The sequence below is a fragment of the Macrosteles quadrilineatus genome, unplaced genomic scaffold (genome assembly GCF_028750875.1).
Source record: "Macrosteles quadrilineatus isolate MER2022 unplaced genomic scaffold, UCM_ALF_1.0 Scaffold_8__2_contigs__length_117827958, whole genome shotgun sequence".
Taxonomy (NCBI): domain Eukaryota; kingdom Metazoa; phylum Arthropoda; class Insecta; order Hemiptera; family Cicadellidae; genus Macrosteles; species Macrosteles quadrilineatus.
In genome coordinates, this window is record NW_026542601.1 from 30,776,028 (window position 1) to 30,799,164 (window position 23,137).

The 23,137-nt window shown below is 34.6% G+C and overlaps 1 protein-coding gene across 2 annotated transcripts in view; it reads right to left on the reverse strand.

Moving 5' to 3' along the window:
- Positions 1-22,424, reverse strand: part of LOC128999648 (unconventional myosin-XV-like) — a 143,382-nt gene extending 120,958 nt beyond the window's left edge. For both annotated transcript variants that reach the window (XM_054426261.1, XM_054426260.1), the window contains exons 1-2: positions 22,280-22,424; positions 6,827-6,899 (exon numbers count right to left, since the gene is read on the reverse strand). In XM_054426261.1, the coding sequence (XP_054282236.1) occupies positions 6,827-6,871 (45 nt within the window). In that variant the 5' untranslated portion in view covers positions 6,872-6,899; positions 22,280-22,424. The remainder of the gene's footprint in view (positions 1-6,826; positions 6,900-22,279) is intronic.
- Positions 22,425-23,137: the final 713 nt, after the last annotated feature.

Sequence of the window (23,137 nt, forward strand, 5' to 3'; positions counted from 1 at the left end):
GTGGGAGATAGGAGTTATTACAGTTTTCCTAGAACCAACCCTTACTGTCTTTATATCATCCCCTGCAAATATTGTTACAAGGAGAACAATTATCTACTCTCAAGAACTATCAGATCGTGATGACTGCTTTGTTGCAAAGATGGTTTAATTATATACTGCAAGGCAACCTCACATTATATTGAGTAACATTGTTTTGTATATTTCATTTTTAGGTGGAAATAAAGACAAGAGAGCAACGTTCTCGAGGTTTACCGGTCATTTGTCTTTGCTAATAAAAATAATAATTCTCATTGATATAAAATCGGAAGTCTGTTTTATGCGTGTTTCGTTTTTGGTGTCGTTAGAGTGCGCTTATGTCGACTAATTTTTTCTCATATTTTAGGGCAAATACTACAATTTGAAAACTGCTCTAGTGGATCCCTAAGGTTTAACAGCTGTAGAGAAGTGGGTTATGAATCTAGGAGATGTATTTAACTATTGAATATGACTATGTGATAGTGCTGACTGAACTATTATTCACTTGTTAAATCTAAGGCCAATTTGTTGTTTGTTTCATTTGTAAGTTCCAACAAATAGATCAGTAAAGAAGAGAAAACAGTTACTTAATACGCAATAGTTACTGAAAATAAACATGGCTAATATTGCATATAAGTCATGACAATAAGTATGATTTTTATCTCTCACCTTCACCTCCGATGACGTAGGGTTCTACATTACTTAAGGCAAGTCATAGAGGGCCGTGTCATGATCACTTGATAAAATTCATTGGTGATTAACTAGACTCGAACCCGCGACCTTGGGCTCTGAGGCCCCACGCTCTCTCACTAGACCAGCTCGCTATCTACAATTGGGGTGACAAATCCAGGTAAGTACGCCCTTAAAATCAATGGCTAAGATATTAAAAATAAACTTCTGATCATTTGATAAATCTTTGGCATATTTCGCGTAAATTTTACACCGTGCACTTCAATTTTTGCTTATAAATTCATAGAAATAGCATTAAAAACATAAACATCCATTAAAGTGTTCTTCATCTGAACTATAAGGTGGATACATTGATTTGGAATTATATCAAATAAATGCCAGTATCTGTTCAATAAACTTCAATTTAATGTTTCTATTTTATGTATATTTCATGTATATTTTATGTATATTTTTTATGTATGTATCATTGAGTCCATTGATTACTTAAATGTTTTTTTCCTTGCAACATGTGCTCTTAATCAAATTAAATTATTCTCCAATGTTATATTGGAGAGCATAAGAGATACATATGTTGTTCAAAAAGTAAATAAATCATTGTCTTTTTCTCTTGTAACCCAAAAAGTGTCTTCATTTTTTCCCTTTCATATATTCTTTAAATATCACTCTTTCTCAAAATATTACCACTCTGGTCCTTCGAAATCTGTACATTACTACGAATCTATTTTCAATTTCTCTCTAAATAAAATGTTATTCCCCTCTCTGAAATTTATCCATCGGTACTTGTATACTCCTACTCTGAAATCATTCAGTCTCAACGCTCTGTAGAAATGTGAAATTGTAGTTTTTATGAAATTTATTTGTTGAAAAGACAAAGTTTTGCCGCAAGCGATTTCCCCGAAACGCACGCGGATTACGGCGGGTTTTGTGATAAACACAGCGTAGTTTTTTAAAAGCTGATTCCAGCTATTGGAGTACGTCAGAAACAGCTTACGTTCCCAGAACAGAAATAATTTGCTCTTGATAAAACACGCTTTTCCTCTTTACTTTAGTTTGAATCTCTTGTTCACTCTTGGGCCACCAATATCAGTTTTTATTAAATGAAAAATTTATTGTTTTTTATTTGTTCAAAATATATAACTACAGTGAAATTATTCATCAAACACTACAAATGTGAGTCGTAATTTGTGCAAAAGTATATAATTTTTAAATCAATTAATTCAATCACGTTTGTAAGACAGCGACGAATATTTTGATTCGTATTTTAAAATAAATATGATTGCAGGGTTTAGAATGGAGTGGTCGATTTGTGTATCTTGTTGCTATAACTGAGCAGTTTCTTTAGTCCACTTATAAAACAAAAGGCCATATGTTTAGGGACAACTGACTCCAGATTCGAACCATTTAAAAGCTACTGACTTTTCTCATGATAGAACCGGCGACCTCCAACTGTTAATCGAGCAGTGGATCCAACAACTACTATGTTAAAGAAGAGTTATCATGTGCCTGATAGGCATCACAACGAATGAACCCAACTACAAAACTGTTATATGATCAATGTCAACAACAATAAGTGCAAAGTTGACATGCAATTTACCCGTGTATGCAATCAATTTATTATCAAAGTCGCAGTTGCAAATATTAGATCCGAGAATTGCTCCTCAAAGCACGCTTAATAACGTTCTTCTGTCATTTATTTACGTAAACCAATCAAATGTAAAGAACAAGTTTTGCGTAACGATGTCATTTAGCACGTCAGGACCATATAACGCTTTATGTGTTTCCTGTTTGATTTATTCCTTCTTTGGTTAATTATGTAAACCGTTATGTTACGAGATCAGTTATTGGTAGTAAAAACGCATTATTTACTAAACAATACACATTTTGTTTCTGTGAATCCCTTGTACTTTTTATACCTCGTAACGTCTTGTGTGGGTTCGGTTTTAAAAATATATAAATTTGTTAATTTATAAATGTTTTCTACGCTATTGGCATGTGTTACTTGTTTGTTAATGTTTTTTTACGCTATTGGCATCCTACTTGCATGTTAATGTTTTCTACGCTATTGGCATGTTTTACTTTTTTGTTATTGTTTTCTATGCTATTGACATGTGTTACTTGTTTGTCAATGTGTTCTACGCTATTAGCATGTTTTACTTGTTTGTTAATAGTTTCTACGCTATTGGCGTGTTTTACTTGTTTGTTAATAGTTTCTACGCTATTGGCATGTTTTACTTGTTTGTTGTTTTCTACGCTATTGGGACGTTTTACTTGTTTGTTAATGTTTTCTACGCTATTGGCATGTTTTACTTGTCTGTTATTGTTTTTTACGCTATTGACATGTTTTACTTGTCAGTTATTTTGTTCTACGCTATTGGTATGTTTTACTTGTTTGTTAATGTTTTCTATGCTATTGGTATGTTTTACTTGTCTGTTATTGTTTTCTACGCTATTGGCATGTTTTACTTGTTTGTTGTTTTGTACGCTATTGGGATGTTTTACTTGTCTGTTATTGTTTTCTACGCTATTGGCATGTTTTACTTGTTTGTTGTTGTCTACGCTATTGGGATGTTTTACTTGTTTGTTAATGTTTTCTACGCTATTGGCATGTTTTACTTGTCTGTTATTGTGTTCTACGCTATTGGCATGTTTTACTTGTTTTAATAGAACAGTTCAAACCATGGTCTTGGTAACTATATAAAGACGACATTTTGTTTGATAGAACCATTATTTGACAGTTGACAGTCCAATGGCAAAAGGGTACATAACACATAAATACTGCTCGGAATCGAACCGGTAATATTCAGACTTAAAGGCAAGCACTATAACCGCTCTATATGATTTTAAAATGTCCAAATTATATTAAAATATAAGATAATAACACAAAAAAGTAAGGTGACCACAAAAGTTAATTGTGCGCATGTATCGCAGTCGAACCGTAATTTTAGATTGTGCTTTCTTAAAGCAACTCGCTTTGCACAGTAGTAAAAATAATAATTTTGTATTTCGTTTTCCACTAAATTCTTTTAAAATAATTTCTCCCTATTTACAAACCTGGAAATAAATGAAAATCTGATTTTTACAAAAATGATTAGATTTATTTTAATTAAAATACAATAATATGGTCAATTTCATTCTTAACGAAATGGTACAACAATCAATACTTTAAAACCTACAGTTCAAAAGTTATTGTAGATTTGGTAATTTTCCCCATACAATATCATAGTTATTCCCATTACTTGTGCATTATAACGGTTATTGGTAAGCTAATGAGGAGAAAGGTGTCAGATTGATATCGTTTTGTTAATTTGGAATATCGCAGAGCTAAAAAATATATATTTTGTGCTTGAGTAAAGTATTATATTTAGTAAAAATGTTCAATTTCATCGTAGATCTTTTATGTTCAAACAATAATTGTTCCAGCGATGGTGGGAGGTTAAATTGTATCTTAGGGAGAAGTTTTCGATAAAATCTATTGCTTCAACGCTGGGTTCCTGGAATCCCATAATGAAACGTAGGTTTGGTGCTGTAACTAGACTTCTCCGGAACCCAATCAAACGCATTGAGTACTAATGGTAATACTGAGCACATACACATCATTACTGATATTCCAGAAATTGCTGTGTTCGTGGGTTTGATACATTATCAAGACACATGCCCTTTGTATATAATTTCACTGTGTATAACCTTTCACAAAATATCTTCAGGCCTACACGAGTACAATTTTGTCTAACAAATTGCATCACTTAAAGGTGAGATTTTTGTGGTGAAATTATGCATATTTAAGTACACTACATATTTTATAAGGACATACAATTTTATGTATTTATACATACACTGTCCACTCTTATAAGATAGTAAACATATGTAAACTAAGTGACAGTGATGCATTAGGCCTAATCCCCACTGGATTTGATAACCGGGTGACTAATCGAAATCAATGTCCATTGCATTGCATCAAGGAGATATAAAACAAATGAAATTTGTATCGACCAGTTTTAGTTTAGTTTATTAGTTTTCACATCTAAATCAATTGAATTTGAAATGATAAACTTTTTTAAATCATACTAATATTATAAATGTGAAAGTTTGTGTGTTTGTTTGAAATTCAATCACGCAATAACTACTAGTCGGATTGGGTTGAAATTTGGAATGACGAAGAAAGCTCACATTCCCGATTAACATACAGACATATTTTTATCTCAAAATCCTTTCGGGCTCCACCCCAGTGGCTCTAGAGTTGCCCATGTTAACCTTATGAGAATTCATATATAAAAGGAATTAAAGAATTTTGCCAGCTGTTTCAACTGCACAAGTTGGTTCTATGATATCCAATAGCATTAAAAGGTTATAAGGTTTACCAATAGCATTGACTATATAACACTAGTGTATAACGTGTAGTGTTATATAGTCAATGCCAATAGGGTGCATCACTAATAATTCTTTTTGCATTTATGATAACAGCTAATTTGAACCAAGCAGCAACAAAAAACTGTGAGAACTTTATTTTTTTATATTGATTAGGTGCAGTGGTAGAACATTATGGCTATGGTACATGTGCTGTTCTATAGTATACTGTAAATTATAGTAAACCAAATGTTCTTAAAACGTGTCCTCTCCCATTGCAAACGCAAAGCAAGAGCTGCAATAAACATGTTATACTTATACGCCGACCCCGTACGAAGGACGGGTTTTCTGCTGGTTTTTCATAAACGTCACTTAAACAGACAGTGTGGTTTTTTATTATTCTTTACCAAATAACTCCTTTAGAGTGTTAAGCAAATTATTTTCTGATAAACTGAAGCTGCTAAAACAAACCCCTACCAATCTTCTTGTCAAATGGGCTCCGGGAAAATGCGGAACGATAATTTAATTTTCTAAAGTATATTGCACCCTCAATTCATAAAGGTGGCTTTCTTTGTCCAAAGTATTTTGGGAAATAACGAATAATTTTTAGTGATCTGGTACAAAGTAACAAAAATATATGGTAATTAAATTTTTATTGAGCAACTTAAAAATCCAAAATTTAGTGGAAGGGTCTATAACTATTTGTGAACTGATGGACTTCGATATTTGAGGGGCTGAAAACAATCGCTAAATTGTCACTTGACTAAAAACCAGTTGCGATTAACACGATTCTTACAAGCTCATTCCGAGGTAAAGTACTCATTCCGGTGCACTACCCCTAATCTAACCTTGCTCTACATAAAATAATAACCCCTCGATGCCTTGTGTATAAAACAGGTTACTTGGAAACATTACTGGCACAAAGAAGCACAAAAAACTTTTAAAATTATAAATCACCCTGAACATCTTTTTCAGTACATTCAAATATCAAAGAGCACCCACGCCTTTGTTAAGCTACGTAAAACTGTATTGAATTCTTGGAAAAAATAATTGGTTGCGCGTCGGTTCCATATTTTACAACTTTGCAAAATAGAATGACACGTGTTTCATAAAATTATTCGGTTTATAAAATTGTTTTGAAATTGGTGGTTTCAAAAATAAATTATTCTATTTCAGACCTGCATTATAACGCTGATTTTTATCGGACGCCTGTCGATCATACAGATTTAAATTTAAAAGAGTAAAAATACTAACATGTCTACTCTAACTTATTTTCAAGCGTACACGTATTACGTGCCTAATAAAAACACAGTTTAGTGTTGTTTTGTTGGAATAATGGAATGCGGCAAAAAACATAGTGCGGCAAAAAATGAGTGTGGCAAAAGTAAGTAAATGCACCAAGTAGTACATTGGCGTGCTATAATCAGTGCAAGAAAGCCCACTTCGTCAGGTAACTGTAGGAAAATATAGTATTGACATAATCATGTTTGAATACTCAAATGGTTAAGACAGCAGCTAACCTGTCTCTCTTCATCAGATAGAATTGATGTCGGTTAAGTTTAAAAGAAAGGAATAAGTCCTTTTGTCTGTTATTGTACTGGAGTTTGATGGTTTATACACGTAGCTATTCAAGCAGAAGCTATTAGCTTTTCAAGTAGAAGCTATTAGCTGTTCAAGTAGAGGCTGATTCTGATCAAACCTTTCATCACATCAACCGACAAAGCCGTGTTATACGGAACGAATCAAGACCAACCCGTGACAAATTTCTACTACGTACCTTCTCCAGCTCACTGAGCACCAAGGGAGGCGGTTCAGACGTCATCGTGGCTAAGGGCTCACTGGTTCAAATCCTGCAAAAGATAAACATATAAGACTCGTACAGAATAACAAATAAACATGACTTAGAGATGTGGTACTCAATCAACAAAAAGTAACATTTCTATGTGAAAAGGTTGTACAAAAAATACTTAAAAGGAAATCAAATACAAACGAATATAGAGAGTGGGTCGCCGGATTTCTACCCCCGGATATTTACCCCCATGAAAAAACGCCTACGTCATTTTGACGTCACGAGGGGCGGGGCCTATACACGGTCGAGAAACAGCCCGCGACTGGAAATCTACCCCCGGACATCTACCCCCGGACATCTACCCCCAGACATCTACCCCCGGACATCTACCCCCGGAAATCTACCCCCGGAAATCCACCCCCGGACATCTACCCCCCGTGGTCAGCTCTGTCACGTATCGGCCAATATTCATTGTTGAAATTGATTTCATTGACTGTTTTATGTAAATCAACGGCTCTTCGGTTAGTAATTGCCCTCTAATATCTAGTATTACGCATGTGATATGTTATTGTCTTGTTTAACATTATCTATCTTCCTAATGAAATAAGCTGTAACAGTCCTTTTTCACCCGAGCTACTTCACAGATTTTTATGATCGAGGTGTAATTTTAAATCTTAAGATCTAGCGCAACGCAAAATGGGAATTGAAACGATATTTTGATAAAGGGCTTCAAGATTTGTTTACGTTATCGTCATATGGATTATTTTTTACTACTTTTAACGAAACAGCTGTTAATATTAAAATTGTATTTTAAACAACACATAGAGAGTTACTGAGTTTGTCAAAAAGAAGTATTTACAATGTAGTTTTCTGATTTAAAAAATTATTTTATTCTGCATCATCTCATGTTCTGCAATACAGTATAGCGTTCCATTACGAAATCATTGGAAAATATTACATACAGTAACTATTAAATTATTACTTATTGAATTATCTTATCTATTGTACGGCTTGGTGTCTGCATTTTTGGCCACTTTTGCCAATATTTTGTCATATCTAAGACAGATCATCATAGGTTCATAAGATTATTTTCATACATGTTTTCAATTATTGGAAAAGATTTCGATTGTGTAATACAATACAAAATAATACAAGTGCAGAAGGGCACGTTGCCCATATGAGCCGTGTATATATTTTTAAATTAATAGTGGTTTACAGCAACTGGATTAAAATTTTAATAATTTTTATGAGGCAATATGTGCACGATTTAGATAGTCATTAATCTGCCAAATTGTAATTTATTGCAGACCTGTTAGAGATGTTACTTTGATGTATTCATTCAGCTTAGTGAAAACACAATAGAGCCTTTGAATGTTATTAAACTAACTACATACTACAAAAAAAGGTTCAGGACAGGGCTATTTTAATGCGCTTGGATTGAGACATTTATTAATCCGGCTTATATTTTTCTTAGCCAACGAATTATTCATCTACAGAAGAAGTTCATTGTGCTCTTATCCTGTCTACTAAGACACATACATCCAACACTTCCAAACACAATATAACCTATGACGGACGGTTTAAGAAATATGTTATTCATTAATGATAAACCATATTTTGTAACTAACGCAATAGTCATTATTGTTTCTACACTTATTTATTACTCATTAAACAATGCTAAATGCTCACGTTTTTTATAATTTCACTCTGTCACAGTTAAAAGAATTATCGTAAGCCTTTAAAGCAACCGTCGATATTGACGGGTTTCACCTAGTAATTAATTAATTTATTGATGAACCGGTGGCAGGCTTTTTATCAACATTTAATTGCACTGTATTTTTACCTCTAGTAATCAGAAAATAACCTGCTTCAATTATCTGTTTTAAATTTCACGATCTGCGCTCGTGCATGCGCCGTTAGCTGTTACTGTGTGTGAAAGTAGGCCAAACATTTAAATCACTGTCTAGAAAAATTTAAATGCTTAAGGGTCAAACTTCTGAAGCCCTCTACCAAAATATCGTTTTAATTAACATTTTGCTTTGCGCTAGATCTTAAGATTTAAAATTACGCCTAAATCATAAAAATCGGTGAAGTAGTTCGGGTGAAAAAGGGCTGTTACAGCTTATTTCATTAGGAAGATAGATAATGTTAAACAAGACAATGACATATCACATGCGTAATACTAGATAATAGATGATAATTACTAACCGAAGAGCCGTTGATTTACATAAAACAGTCAATGAAATCAATTTCAACAATGAATATTGGCCGATACGTGACAAAGCTGACCATGGGGGGTAGATGCCCGGGGGTAGATTTCCGGGGGTAGATGTCCGGGGGTAGATGCCCGGGGGTAGATTTCCGGGGGTAGATGTCCGGGGGTAGATATCTGGGGGTAGATGTCCGGGGGTAGATGTCCGGGGGTAGATTTCCAGTCGCGGGCTGTTTCTCGACCGTGTATAGGCCCCGCCCCTCCTGACATCAAAATGACGTAGGCGTTTTTTCATGGGGGTAAATATCCGGGGGTAGAAATCCGCTACCCCTAGAGAGTGGGGTTTGTTCTATTTTAGAAACATCATAAAACAATATATAGTTGTCCACAATTTCTCGATTGTCAATTCCGGTTCACTAGTTGAAGATGTGATGAAGCTTGTGCAGTAAATGTTTACACTCGATCAAACTTTCCAAATGCTCAGTGAAAAGATATGAAACGACTTGCTACAAACTAAAGTTCAAAATGTGCCAATCGAAAAAAGTTTTTTTCTTATATCTCTTCTTATTTTCAATTTTATTTTCTGGCAGTCCGTTAAAACTAATATGACAAAAATGAATATTCAAACGTAGTGTCACAAACAATAATTTGAATGGGAAAGCGTCCCAAAACAATGACTTTCGTCCGCTTTTACTCGATCGACTGAAATGAAAGTCGATTGTGCCAACATAACAATCGGAAATCGACGATCAGCTCCCACCGGATGTTACGGTGGAAATCACCAATTAGTGACAATCGATAATCGATAAATACAAACCAATTTTGTGATGCCGATGAGTTAATTTGCAACTGCAAAAGCAAAAGCGAGAGTACACAGGTGACAATGTACTAACAACACACGAAGCCTACTTACTACCTTTTCGAATAAGAATAGTAGATCGAACTAAAATTCTAATACTACCAGTAATACCTCAAATTATAGACTAGAGCCACATTTTCAAAGATGAGTAAGTTAGTTAATTACGAATAGGTAGTTGAGAAGATTGGTCAAATAAGATCCTCTAAAGATCCTAAACTTCTAATTTTTGATAGCATTAACTTTTTTATCACTTTTAATTTCGCGAAACACTGAAAATCTAACACAATCAGTAATACTTATCTCAAAATATGGAGCCTACTGAAAACTTTTGAAACCCTGTCGATTAACACTACGCAAATCAAAAGGAAAGCGCTTCAACAGTTAAGTTATTTTTATCACTATGGCTTCCAGACAGCTATACACACATAGCTCCTGTAGTATTGATCTGAATAAATAATCTGAATACAGAATATAGTGACATGTCTGTGTAGCTTTGTTACGAAGATTTATTTATTTGAGTTTTTTCTACGGCAATGGCATTTTTTGCGTTTAAAATGGGCTTTTGTCTAAGCCCTGGACTTGTTACTATCTAACGTAGACAATTTTTTAGATAGCATCATTTTCATCGTCCAATGACAAATTACATATGGGTCTGGAAACGGTCTTGTTTGAAATCGAACCAGCGACCTTCAGATTTGAATGCGGCGGCGCTATAACCAATTGGCTACCCAGACAATTTTAGGTTGGTTTATTATTCAGCAAGGGACATTTATTAAACACCCAATGATCGAATGCAATATTCTGGTTCCAGTTTCGAACCATCAAAAAGCCACTGATCAAATCTGTGGCTTTTGGTTGTCATATGAACACTGTGCACTACGCACTTTACCCTACATCCCAAATGTGTCATCTCAAATGATACAGCCTATCCCAGAGAAGTGAGTTCGCTTCGCTCATTTCCTGAGATCACTCTTTCCTGGAATTAAGAGAGAGTTGTGCCTGGAGAGAATGGAAGGCGCGTCTTTCAACGTGTGTTTGAGAACTGCGCATAAATTAACATCTCAACACCTTTTACGGCTTTCAACACGAATTTTGCCATTGTCTACAAAACATGCTGTTTGGTTTGGTATGAAGCACCTATTGTGTTTGCTTGAAGCCCGTGAAGAAATTTCGTTTGAAAATACAAGTTAAAACTTGAAGAACTCCTTTAGAGAAGCGTAATAAGAATGTAAATTGAAACAATAATGAAGAGAGCTAAAAATAAGAAAGTTATTTAACAAAACCGATAAATATTTTAAATTAGGATAATCTAGTATTGTTTTATCACACATAAAAATATCACAACTGAACTTCGCTTTCACTGTTTCACTACATTACAACCGCCTACCTATATCAATGTAGCAATTATAAATATTGCTTGATAATTAGGGTAAAAATTCTCGTGATTCCTAACATTACTTACACTATAAATACCCCCGCAGCAGCAAGCCTGCAGACTAAGCGAATTTCCATCTACCTGGCTGGAATTCCACTAAATTATTCCCTAAAAATTGTCAGATTTGTTTCCTTTTTTAATATAATTAATTTTGATGAATACTTAGGTTTGCTACTATAAGGAAGAAAATGGGGTTTTTTCATTGAAATATTGATAGCTTATTATGACGTAAACAAACTTTCAAAATTTAATTAAAATATGTCCAACATATAAAAATAGACAAGCAAGCTATAGCAGTTTATTTGTTCTCCGTAAGAATAACATGGGAATTTTAAATTTTAATTATTATTTTTTTAATATTTTTTTTAATGTCTCTGTAACCGTTGGGCATACAACAATGCTTCAATATACAATTTTTTTTCTCTACAAATTGGTTTGGAAGAAATTGCAAAATTTTATGTTTTCAGGGTTAAAAAAATGAGAAAACCACATTTTACCCCATAAACCCCTGTTCCCATAGTCCAATCATGCTGGTTCGCGAACTTGTTCGAACAAAGTGTAGGTTTAGACGTTTATATACCAAATTTCATCGAAATCGGATCATTTTTGCTCGAGTTATCAAAGCTATTGACTATATTTGGTATATATAGTCAATGATAATATTTATTGATTGCATAGTGCCTTTGACTTTGGATACAGCAAGTAGGCTATACTTTAAGGCAGTTATATAGAATCATCTGACACCTGTTTTGATTTGTGTGTTACTGTATTTCTATAGTTAGGTTTGAGAGCGTTGATGTAGGATAAATCGTCTTAACTTAGGTAAAAGTTAACGTGAGCTCTACTCTTAATAAAGCTCTTGAGTGATCATCTTTGATAGTAAAATATAAGCAGTAATTTGGAAACTGCATTAATTTCTCTTGATGGTTTAGGTAGTAAAAAAAAGGAAATAAGCAGGCAGAAAACAAAAAGATGTCTAGAAAGATACACCGAATCAAAGTCGCCCACAACGAATCAAAACTTTTTTTAATCGAAAATGATCGATAATGCTCATGGGCCCCCATGGGTGGTCCAAAATTTGTGACCTCTGGCACCGACTATGGGAAAACGAAAGTTGCCCGGGGCCCAAATACCTCACTGCGGAGCTGCGGCTGACGACGTTTCTGATTTTCGCTCACGACCACCGTCGGCCTTTCTCAGGGCAGGGAAAACCGCAACAGCAATAAACGCGTTGGAGTATCAAAACACTTTTAGACTCTTCGGTGGAATCCATCCTTATACAGGGTGTATAAAAAAGTTTCAGGACTTTGAAATGTGGGACGAAACGCATATTACATTGAACGAAATAGGTAGGTATAGACAGGTAAATACGAACAATGTGTTTATTTTACAGAGCTTCTGGTAGTAAAAATTGTTTTAATTAAAAGTAAGTAAGTTCATGAAAACATTAAAATATCAAATTCTGGAGTTTACCGAGTTTACCCCAGCTAATTGACATAGCCAATGATAATACTGTACAAACATTGTTCTAAACTACACTTAGTATTATAGAGGGAATTTCAAGCTTCCCATTTGAAGAAAGTTCTCTTCCAAAAAGGGAATCGGGCAGTACAATAATTACACACCTAAACGGGAAGTAGGCAGTAGGTGTGGCAGGTCAGTAAGCCACAGACGCACAGGCATTTCCGGTACCGACATGTTACCCGGATACGGATGTAGTTGTCACTTGTCACCGTCACCAGGGTTGCCAATGGATAAGATTGAAAAATCCCTAATTTCCCAAACTTGACCATTAAGGTATTTTATGTCTTATAGAATTTTATATAAATTTCATGTCTTAACGTGCCAACTACGGTAAAGGTTTCTTCCCTATACGGGACATTCGCTAAAAGCTACAAGAAATACCCTTAATGTTTAATACATAATGCAGTGCTGCAAATTATTAAATTCAACAATGGACTCAAATGTATACAAATTTCAACCAACTAAACTATTTAACTATAAACAAATGCTGTCTTCCGATATTACAACGAAACAGGCACAAATGGTAAAATAGTACACAAAAAGGGAGAAACCCTTGGTTAATATTGGCGCACCCAAACATCACACCCAAGATACAAACGCAGCCTTCAGCTTTTACAATAAGTGAGAAGTCTAATAAATTTCACTATTTAAAATCAATTAAAATATGTTTCATCAGGCAGGTCGGCATCATGTATTTATTCTGTCAAGTAAGATTTACTATCATTAGAATTTATTTATCACTCAATAATTCATAAAGTGACTAACGTCACCACTAAACAGACACTGTCCCATCATGATGACGTCACAGTTGAAACACCCTAGTGGACCATAGAGTACAAAACAAGCGGAACAAAGAGGTTATATCACGTGTAACTGTACCGGAACGATATTACTATGTGGAACCAACCGTAGTAACAAGTTAAGTAATCGTACTAAGTAGCTTAATAACGGTAAATGACTGATGTGCTTTTTGACCATTGACCTTTGGATACTGCTGTAGTCGTCTCATCTATATGAACAAGTTGTATCCAGTTTTTATTTTTTTTTATTTAATTGAGTTGAATTTGAAGTCTCAGATGTGCTACAGTCTAAAATATGTTTTGTATTTGTGTTTGTTTACAGTAAAGGTTAATGACATAAAAAGATGCTGCTTAAAATAAGGTTACCTTTCGGTTTGTCTTGTTTCAATCGGCGTATTCAACAGGTATCAGAAAATTTGTTATCAGCGCACTCTATCGTTTTTTTCGATTCTCAATTCAATGTTTATTCTTAAACTGGGAAAAACTTCAACGATGTCTAGTTCAATCGTTATGCAAAGCACTTACTTTTTTGCAGAATTTTATTAATTTTTCTACATCGTTATGTTCTAGACGTATTGATTGAAATAAATAATATTTATTGTATTGAACTTTCTGGGGGATATTTCTAGTACGGTAATCATGACGGAAACAGTTTTTGTACAATATTTTCATATTGAAGACGCGACACAGCATAGTAAAAGTATTGTAAAAAGCACGGTAAGATAAGTAAACAACCCCATTCACTCGTTCGATATTTACAAAAAACAGTTGCTAAATAACTTAACTTTTTATTGTCCTGTTCCAGGAGTATGGATATTAAGTATTTCATCTCTTGTCTACTTTAAAGGCTGTTCGAGATACAGTCCAACCTCAGTACTGTACAACGAATCTGAAGGGACCGAACCGAATATTCGTTATATCAAGGATTTCGTTAAAATGAGGTTCGTTATATAGAGGTTAGGTTTGCAGGAATTTCGCTAAGTCGAGGTCCAGAACCAGCATCAGTCTATATAGGTCGGGATTGGACCTGATTAAAACACAATTAAAGTAGTCTAGGCTACAATACTTTACAGTGTACAGTGTTTACATTGTAAAGTAGAACCTCGATTATCCGGGATACTAAAGGGAAGGTATTTTTAATATTGCGCAATCATGACATTTATAGTCATTGACCTTGGTACAGGGGTTATAGTAGTACGTTTTCTGTGGTACAGTTACAAACTGTAAGTTTAAAATCACAGCTTACTGCTTGCTCCAACCCACCTAAAACCTAGCCAAACACTGTATTGCATAGTAATAAACCACGTAAAGAACAAAACAAAACATTAGAGAGTTTTGTAAGCTACTGCTCGCGATAGGCCGGTGGTAGGCTACAGTACTGCTTTAAATCACAATGGAGGAATGTACTGTAATAATCATGAACTTAGTACAAACCATATTGAAAATAATGAAAATATTAGATAGGCTAAGTCGTTATAGAAGTGTATAATCATAGCCAACTTAAAGATAATAAAACACTCGTTAATGGAATGTTAAGATAACGATGTTGCTATTCTTTTTCTTTGCCTTGATCTTCTATTATTTTTCTTTCTAAGGTTTCTCTTCATCCAAAAATTGTACAATTCACCACATTTACTTATCACCCAATCACAGCTTACTACAAATTACGTCGTCATCAGTCCTCAGTGAATGAAATCAGTTCTCTTAGTTGTAAACATAGTGCGCAACGACGACAGCAGACAGGGATGTGTAAATACCCCCGCCGCAGCAAACCTGCAGACTAAGCGAATTTCCATTTGCCTGATTGGATTTACACTAAAATATCTCCTTAAAAATATCACATTTATTCCCTATTTAAATAGAATCAGTTTAACACATAGTTAGGTTTGCTGCAACAGGGAGGGTGAAAGTGTTTTTTTATGTAAAATGTTAATAGTTAGTAAGAAATAAAAACGTTTTCCAAATTTGTGCAAAACATGTTAATAAACAAGCAAACTACAACAGTTTACTTATTCTCCATAAGAATAACATGAGAATTTTAAATTTACAATTTTTTGGAATTTTCTCCGTAACCATTAGGCGCATTATAACGCTTCAATATACTAAATTATTTGTTTTTTTAAGCTCTACAAAATTGTTTGGAAAGAAATTGCAAAATTTTATGTTTTTTGGGTCAAAAATGGGAAAAACCCATTTTTACCCCATGAAAGCCCCCATAAACCCCCGTTCCCATGGTCCAATCATGCTGGTTCGCGAACTCGTTCGAATAAACGTAGGTTCACAGGTTTGTACCAAATTTCATTAAAATCGGATCATTTTTGCTCGAGTTATCGCGCTAACGGACATATATATATATATATATATATATATATATATAAATATATATATAAATATATGAATTTGAACGGATGGTGTTTTTGGCCTCTAGGGACCTCAAAACAAAAAAAAAATCGGTCCCGGGTCCAGGTCTTACCATGAGTACTACGGTAATAGCTTATTCCCTATATGGGAAATTCGCTAAAAGGAGCAGACGAATGTTAGCGCAAGCGTTGACGTCACCTTTCCATTTCATTTGATGAAGAAACAGAGTTTTCAAAAGCAATAATGGTGGTGGGGGGTTCGTTGTATCGAGGGAAAGACGCAGACAATTCGTTAAGTAGAGGTTAAATTCGCTATGTAGAGGTTCTGACAATGATAAATTCGTTATATTGAGGTGTCTTATTTTAGCCAGGAACATGAAAAATTCGTTAAATCAAGGTCGTTGATATGGATTGTTCGTTATGTAGAGGTAAAATATACATTGTGTCTTACGGAGAGTTCTAGGGGATTTAAAAAAGTTCGTTATATCAAGGAATTCGTTATATCGAGGTTCGTTATATCAAGGTTAGACTGTAATAACTTTGCAATGATCATTGTGGGAGCAATTTTGTTCAAGAAAATTTCAACTGAATGTTTAGTACTACAAGCAAAGTTTGGCCTTCAAATGTTTTACATTGCAAAAAGAAGGCAAGATTGCCAAGGATTCTTGAACTGTTTCATTGCTCAAGTCCGTTAGACCAAGTTAAATGAACCCATAAAAGAACTGGACGAGGTTTACGAGAGGTAAGGGTACTCATCTAGAATATGACCTTGAATAAAACTTATTCAATATTACAACATCTACATTTTATCAATTTTATTATTGAATTTACTGAAAGCTTACTACCACTGCATGGAAATGAGCATATCGCTACACCTACAGTACTCATAATAACTTATTTTCGTCAGGTGATAGAAAAAAGCTATTCCATTGTTGAAATAATGTTTTTTATCAGCTGATAAAGAAATCGACGGTGACAGCTGATTAGCATGCACAAGTCCACATAATGAAACATGTTAAATATCTTAGTTTGTTTTAATTCAAATAATGGATGGTAAAAAGTGTCATAACTTTGTTATTTTTGAACAGAGTTTGCTAATTTAAGTATCATCAGATTCGTTTTTAAATTTATTAAATTTTATTAGTCTTTGTGTTTTCATAAAATTTTTTGTTATTGATTAAAATCTTTAAATAGCCACCATTTTGACATGGTGAAAAATAGAAAAATGATTTCTTTGTAAGTTCATTTCAACGTAGTTATACATGGCTGTACCAGATTTAAATATTACAAATCTAAACGTTAAGAAACTATAAAAAATTTGTAAAAAAAAAAACGAACAGATAGTCAGAAAACTATGCATGAGAGACCCATAGCACAGAAAACGTGTACTACTTTCTGTGCCCATAGTTATATTGCAAAATATGTTCGCAAGGAACGCAAGGAACAATCCCACAAAAGCGCTACAGGTTGTCTTGGGACACCGTGTCACATATTGTGTTTATAAACACGACAATTACAGTCCTTTTGATCCGATTTTGATTAAATTTGGTTTTGAGTGTGTAAGGTTTGTTAAAACTTGATTGGGTTCACGAACCAGCAGGATCAAGTCATGCAAACAAAGTGTTATAGAGTTTTGAAACTGTATGAAAACATTTTTTTTTATGGATACTCATAAAACATTAAAATGCTTAATTTCCATTACAGCTATGAGGTGTAGCTTACAAAAACGATGACTTGTGTATACTGAAGCGTTGTGGTAGAATCAAAGGTTATTCAGACAATTCAAATTTATAGGTCTACATTTAAAATTTCAATGTTATTCTTATGTGGAAAAAGTTAACTGTTGGGAAAATGTGGTAGCTAATGCCTTTGGGTTAGCTGGAATTACAAACCGAGTTATTTTGATTAATTAACGTATAATGTAAAATTAGGGATGTTTCATTTCAGTTAAGCTGTTATGAACAGTTATTTCAACAACGCGGCTTACCGAGAAATTTGCCCGAGCTAATTAATTATTCTTATTAAATCATAGCCCGTGTTATGGACTGTTTATATTTTGAAAATGTTTATTAATTAATTCTTGGTAATTACCTGTTCCTGTTTTATGTTTTTTTTTATTTGTTATTAAAAGCTTAGTAAAAATCAGTTTATTCTATCCATCTCTGAACTTTATAAAAATTACTTAGTTATGTTAAACACAACGGAGCATGATGATGGGTAGCTCTAGTTTCTCTATACTCCATGTAACATTTCATATATGTATTTACCACCTTGTAATTAAGGAACGGTGTTGTTGGAAGACGTTTCTTGTTCAATAATTATATAACACAAATACAACACACAACATAACAATATAACACAAATATGTAGTATGGTAATCAAGAATTATGTAATAATTTAATTAGTTATTAGTTATTACACAAGTCACGAATGAAATATCGATAAAAATTTTGTTTACAAGAAAACTGGGTACGTTCGCCATTATGTATTTCCAAAGCTTTTACCAAATAAAAACTTATAAGAAAACATGTACTTTATCAAGTAATACAACAATTGTAACTATTATTTACATTAAACTTTGTCAGCGTTTTTTCTCAGGTATATTCTTAAATAGGTGTCCGTAAATGAGGACTCCTAGACAAATGTATCGTGAACAAATAAAAATTAACTATAACAATTAATAATCTTGTGTATTGTTGCCAAGGGTACTTACATAGCCTCCTCACAAAGGAATGCCAAAGGGCCAAAGGAGTAATCGTCAAGTACCATTGACTATACACCGTCAAGGATAGTACAGTACTTATCAGTCATAGTACTTAGGCTTTGAGGTTTTAGTCAAAGCAATTCAGTAAACTGTTTGTTAAAGCATTTCAAACAAACAAGCTCACACAGTATTTGCGTTCGTTGATTCAAATTTATACAGCAAAAAGTAAGATGCAAAAATACAAATCCTGCTATTGAAATTCAGAATACCATTCAATAGCAAAATATTAAACCAATTGCTGTACTTTCTTTACGCAACTATCTTTTAACTGGAAATAATTACGTGGATTTATCAATTACGGAATTACGCAAACGTTCCCTTTCTAGATCACTTGCATATTACATTCTATATAATCAAGGCGGAACGAATAAACCGGTGCATGATCCGGAGGCATCCGAATGATTACGGAAGCAGCCGAGCGTTTCCGGACATGCCCGATGATAGTCGAACGCTGCCGAAGTCACGCGAGCGGGTTCGGGAAGTTACGTCATTCGCATACCAAACACTACGCACGCCCGTTGCATTCTTGGGCGCATACTCGGCTGTCGCCTTGACCGATGGCATTTAAAGTGTAAATCTCAGCGGCCATTACAAGTTTTTGGTGATAGGACCGTTTAAAACTCAAAATCTGTTTTGTCTCAGCTAAAATTTATAAAGCAAGTGAAAACGCGATTGGTATTTCATTTAAATAATGTTTGACAGAAATAGATATAGCAACAGAGGTTATTATATTGTTCAAATCCTGATATTCCGAAATAATCGGATACTTGATCGAACCTATAACCTGTTTTAAATGCCTATCCTTATTGCATTATCCAATTCATATATTTCCTGTTAAAATCTATCACCCATTCAAGCTGAAATATTTGGTTATATTCTTATACTGGAAGGCATTATTTTGTGTTGATAGTTGTTGTTTCAAATACCAAATCAAATTATCGGTTATTTATTATTTTTATACGTGAGAAAACACAAAAACAAAATGAGGTCCAATACCCCAAAAAATCACAACAAAATTATATCCGGAAATTTAAGGACGTTGCAAAAATATCCTCAGACTTAAGTACAGAACTAATAAAAAATGGACATATTCAGGAGGTGAGAATCAGACAAGTACAATACAAAAGATTTAAAATGTCACAATTTGATTCACAATATTCACTTGATCGAGGTCTTCGACGTCTGAAAAGTCAGGAAGTGCAAAAAAGGCTCCGTTCCGTCTGACCTGAAGTGAACTTTCTCACGCACACACACACAAGCACGCGCACAACGAAGACGTGATTTGAATGGCCGTGGCTTGACCACGTGACCTCTTATCTTGACCTTAGGTTGGCAACAATGCTACTGACCGTTACTTGCTTAGTTGGCAGTAAAGTACTATATCACATTTGATTCAGCCATTCAGTACACTACGGTGAAGCAGCCATTCAATTCACATAGTTTTCTTTGCGTTCTTCTTTATTTGTGTTTCTTTGCGATTTTTGTAAGGGGTGTAGTGGATTTGAGGCAAATTTTAAAATAGAAAGGACTCTTGTTATCTGTAGCATATTTTACATATCTATCGACTCTCATAGTATGAATAACTAGAAGAGAAATTATTTAAAACAGCAGTACACTTAATGCAACTAGCCTACGTTCTGTTTTTGTTTATGGGATTTCTGCTTTAGTATAAGATGTCAATGGTTTATCACTAAAAATTGATCAAGAGTACTGCAAATGTGTAAGATTTCCAACATTTTTTACCCAACTATTAATTTGCATACTCAGAAATTTGCTAAGCACACCTTAACTAAAGAGGTCAAGTCAATAAATCTGAATGACTAATGAAACCACTGTAAGTTATAGGGATAAAACCAGACTTGCCAATGAATTGATAGTGAGAAACACTAAAAAACCGAGCAATGACTGGCAATGAAAACAGGGAAAACGTATCGTCTTCCCTGGTGTACCGAAAGTGACGAAACACTGAGAAAATCTTACTTACATGCAACAATAGTTGGAAAACATTGAGAGTTCAGTGAGTGATCTACCAATACCGAGAAGACATTCGTCAAAGCTATAAATACAGTTAGTTGAAGGTCGGTTAAAGGTTAGACTCGTCTTTACCTCAACAAATCTGAAGGAGAATGTTAAAAGTCAAAACGTTTGTTTTAAAGATGGATGAAAATGCTTCTTTGACATTAACTGTCGGATGCAACAACGCGAAAGTTCTATATCAGTGTAGAGTTGAGTTTAAAGGAATGAGTTGAAACAAAGAATGCTCCTTTGTAGCTTATCTGGAAGTATGCTTGTGAAATGTTGTAACTTCAAGGCTAGTTGAACTGACATTTTATCGCATGATATACGCGTACAATTAGACTTACCATATGAATGTTTATTTATTTATTTACGGCCATGCGTCATTTTACGTTAGAGTAAAGTCTCTAAATTGTTTGCAAGAAAACATGACGTGGTAACAAAATGCATAATAGGCCAACATAGGTAAATAACAAACAGAAGTACAGTAAATGAATAACAGAACCTTAACACATAATACTTCTCCCTAAAAAGATTTATTAAATCATAATTATTCTACAAACGTAAGATGTTCAGAAAAGTATAAACTGTAGCAGTAAGATATGAATGGTAGAAAACTACGCACAACAACCTTTATTGTGGTGAACTGAAAGAAAACCCATATTTTAGTTTAAACAACAATTCACAATACTGTACATAAGTTTTACTCTTTTCACATTTCTGATTGTAGCCTATTTGTGAGTCAGCAGAGATTCTATAAAAATGGTAAACAAATTGCCTAAGCTTATTAGCATTGGGGAATTCAAAACAGTAGAAAATCATATCATCAGGATTAGGATTCAATTAACTAATTCAACCATTCAGCATAAAGCAATATGCCGCATCACACCAGATTATCAAAATAGATTAAATTCCAGTCCTTCTACACTCATGTCATGACTCATCATGCAGCTTCAATTATACATTAAAGCACACCTGCACATGTCTACCTTCCAAAAAAATGTGTGTTTTTATTTGGAATTTACTCTTTAAGATTAGCTTGAAGTAAAGTCATTTTGGTTCATGCCTCAAGGTGTTGGAATAAAATATACCAAAGTTTCCGATCAAACCAGACGAAAAACAATTTCATTTGTGTTTTTACGACCACTGCTTTACACGCTCAATTGAATTTACACACGTGAATACTTCCGCGACGTGGAACTGTTATCAGCTCAACAAATAGCTTTGGAATTGCTGTATAAAATACATTGCGGTACCATGCATTGTCCTAGGCCTATCTTTACAAACATTTTGGATTGCCCACTTTCCGTCGAACCGCTCGTTTAAATCACCACAAAACAAAGAAACCCCACGTACAAAAATCACATAACAAAACAGCACCAACTTCAAAAGAAATTCCAAAACATCCACCAGATGTCAAATGCCATCGGCCGCACCTAACCTATGAAGACATTCGAGGGAATCAACATACCTCATAATCCCGTCGAAGAAACAAAGCAGTAACTTCACAACACCCCACAAAACACACAGAAGCGGTCACGGATTGAATGAAACGTGCGAAGTAAACACTATTCGAACTGATGGAGGATTGTAGACACAATACGTCGAATACGCGGCAGCGTCGTCGACGAATGGCTTTCACTCGGCGGTGTTGCCGTCACCTCTGTAGCCGCACGATGTGGCAACCCCGCAGCTCGCAGCTACCTGGTGGACAGGCGAGACCAATGTTGCCAATCTTGAGAATGAATGGAGCCTTGCGTAACTTGATGTTGGTAACGCAACTTGGACCTCTGGTCTGGACTCTGGAGTCTCTACTTGTGGGTTTGTTTGTCTTGGAATCCGGGAAAAAATTTAGCTTGTGGAATGAATTCGATTGTGGTAGAAAATACAGTAACAAAAGTTGTGAGTTTTCAAACAATGACACATGGTGGTTTCTGAACTGAGACTGTATGTACCTATCTAGAAGAATAATAATAGGTCTAGCGAAGAGGGGTTCCTCTGCATTTGAGGACTCGCCAGTCTCCTCAAATGAGTGTAGGCAATGAATAGGTTCTGTATTCATTGGTGGATAGTCTGCCAACAGTGGTTCTGAGAAACCAACCCTCCGCAACAAACAATACGCCACTATATACCATATAGTCAATGACAGCTCCGAGTCTGTTCTCCCCGAAAGATTCCCTAAAGATTATTTTAAAAGGTTTTGTGGGTAAGAGGGAAGAAGGGAAAGAGTAATAAAGAATGTGCGAAACAACAAGCTTCAAAGCTAAGATAAACCAAACAAATAATTAATATAAAAACATTGGAATTTTAATCAATCAGAAACAACTGT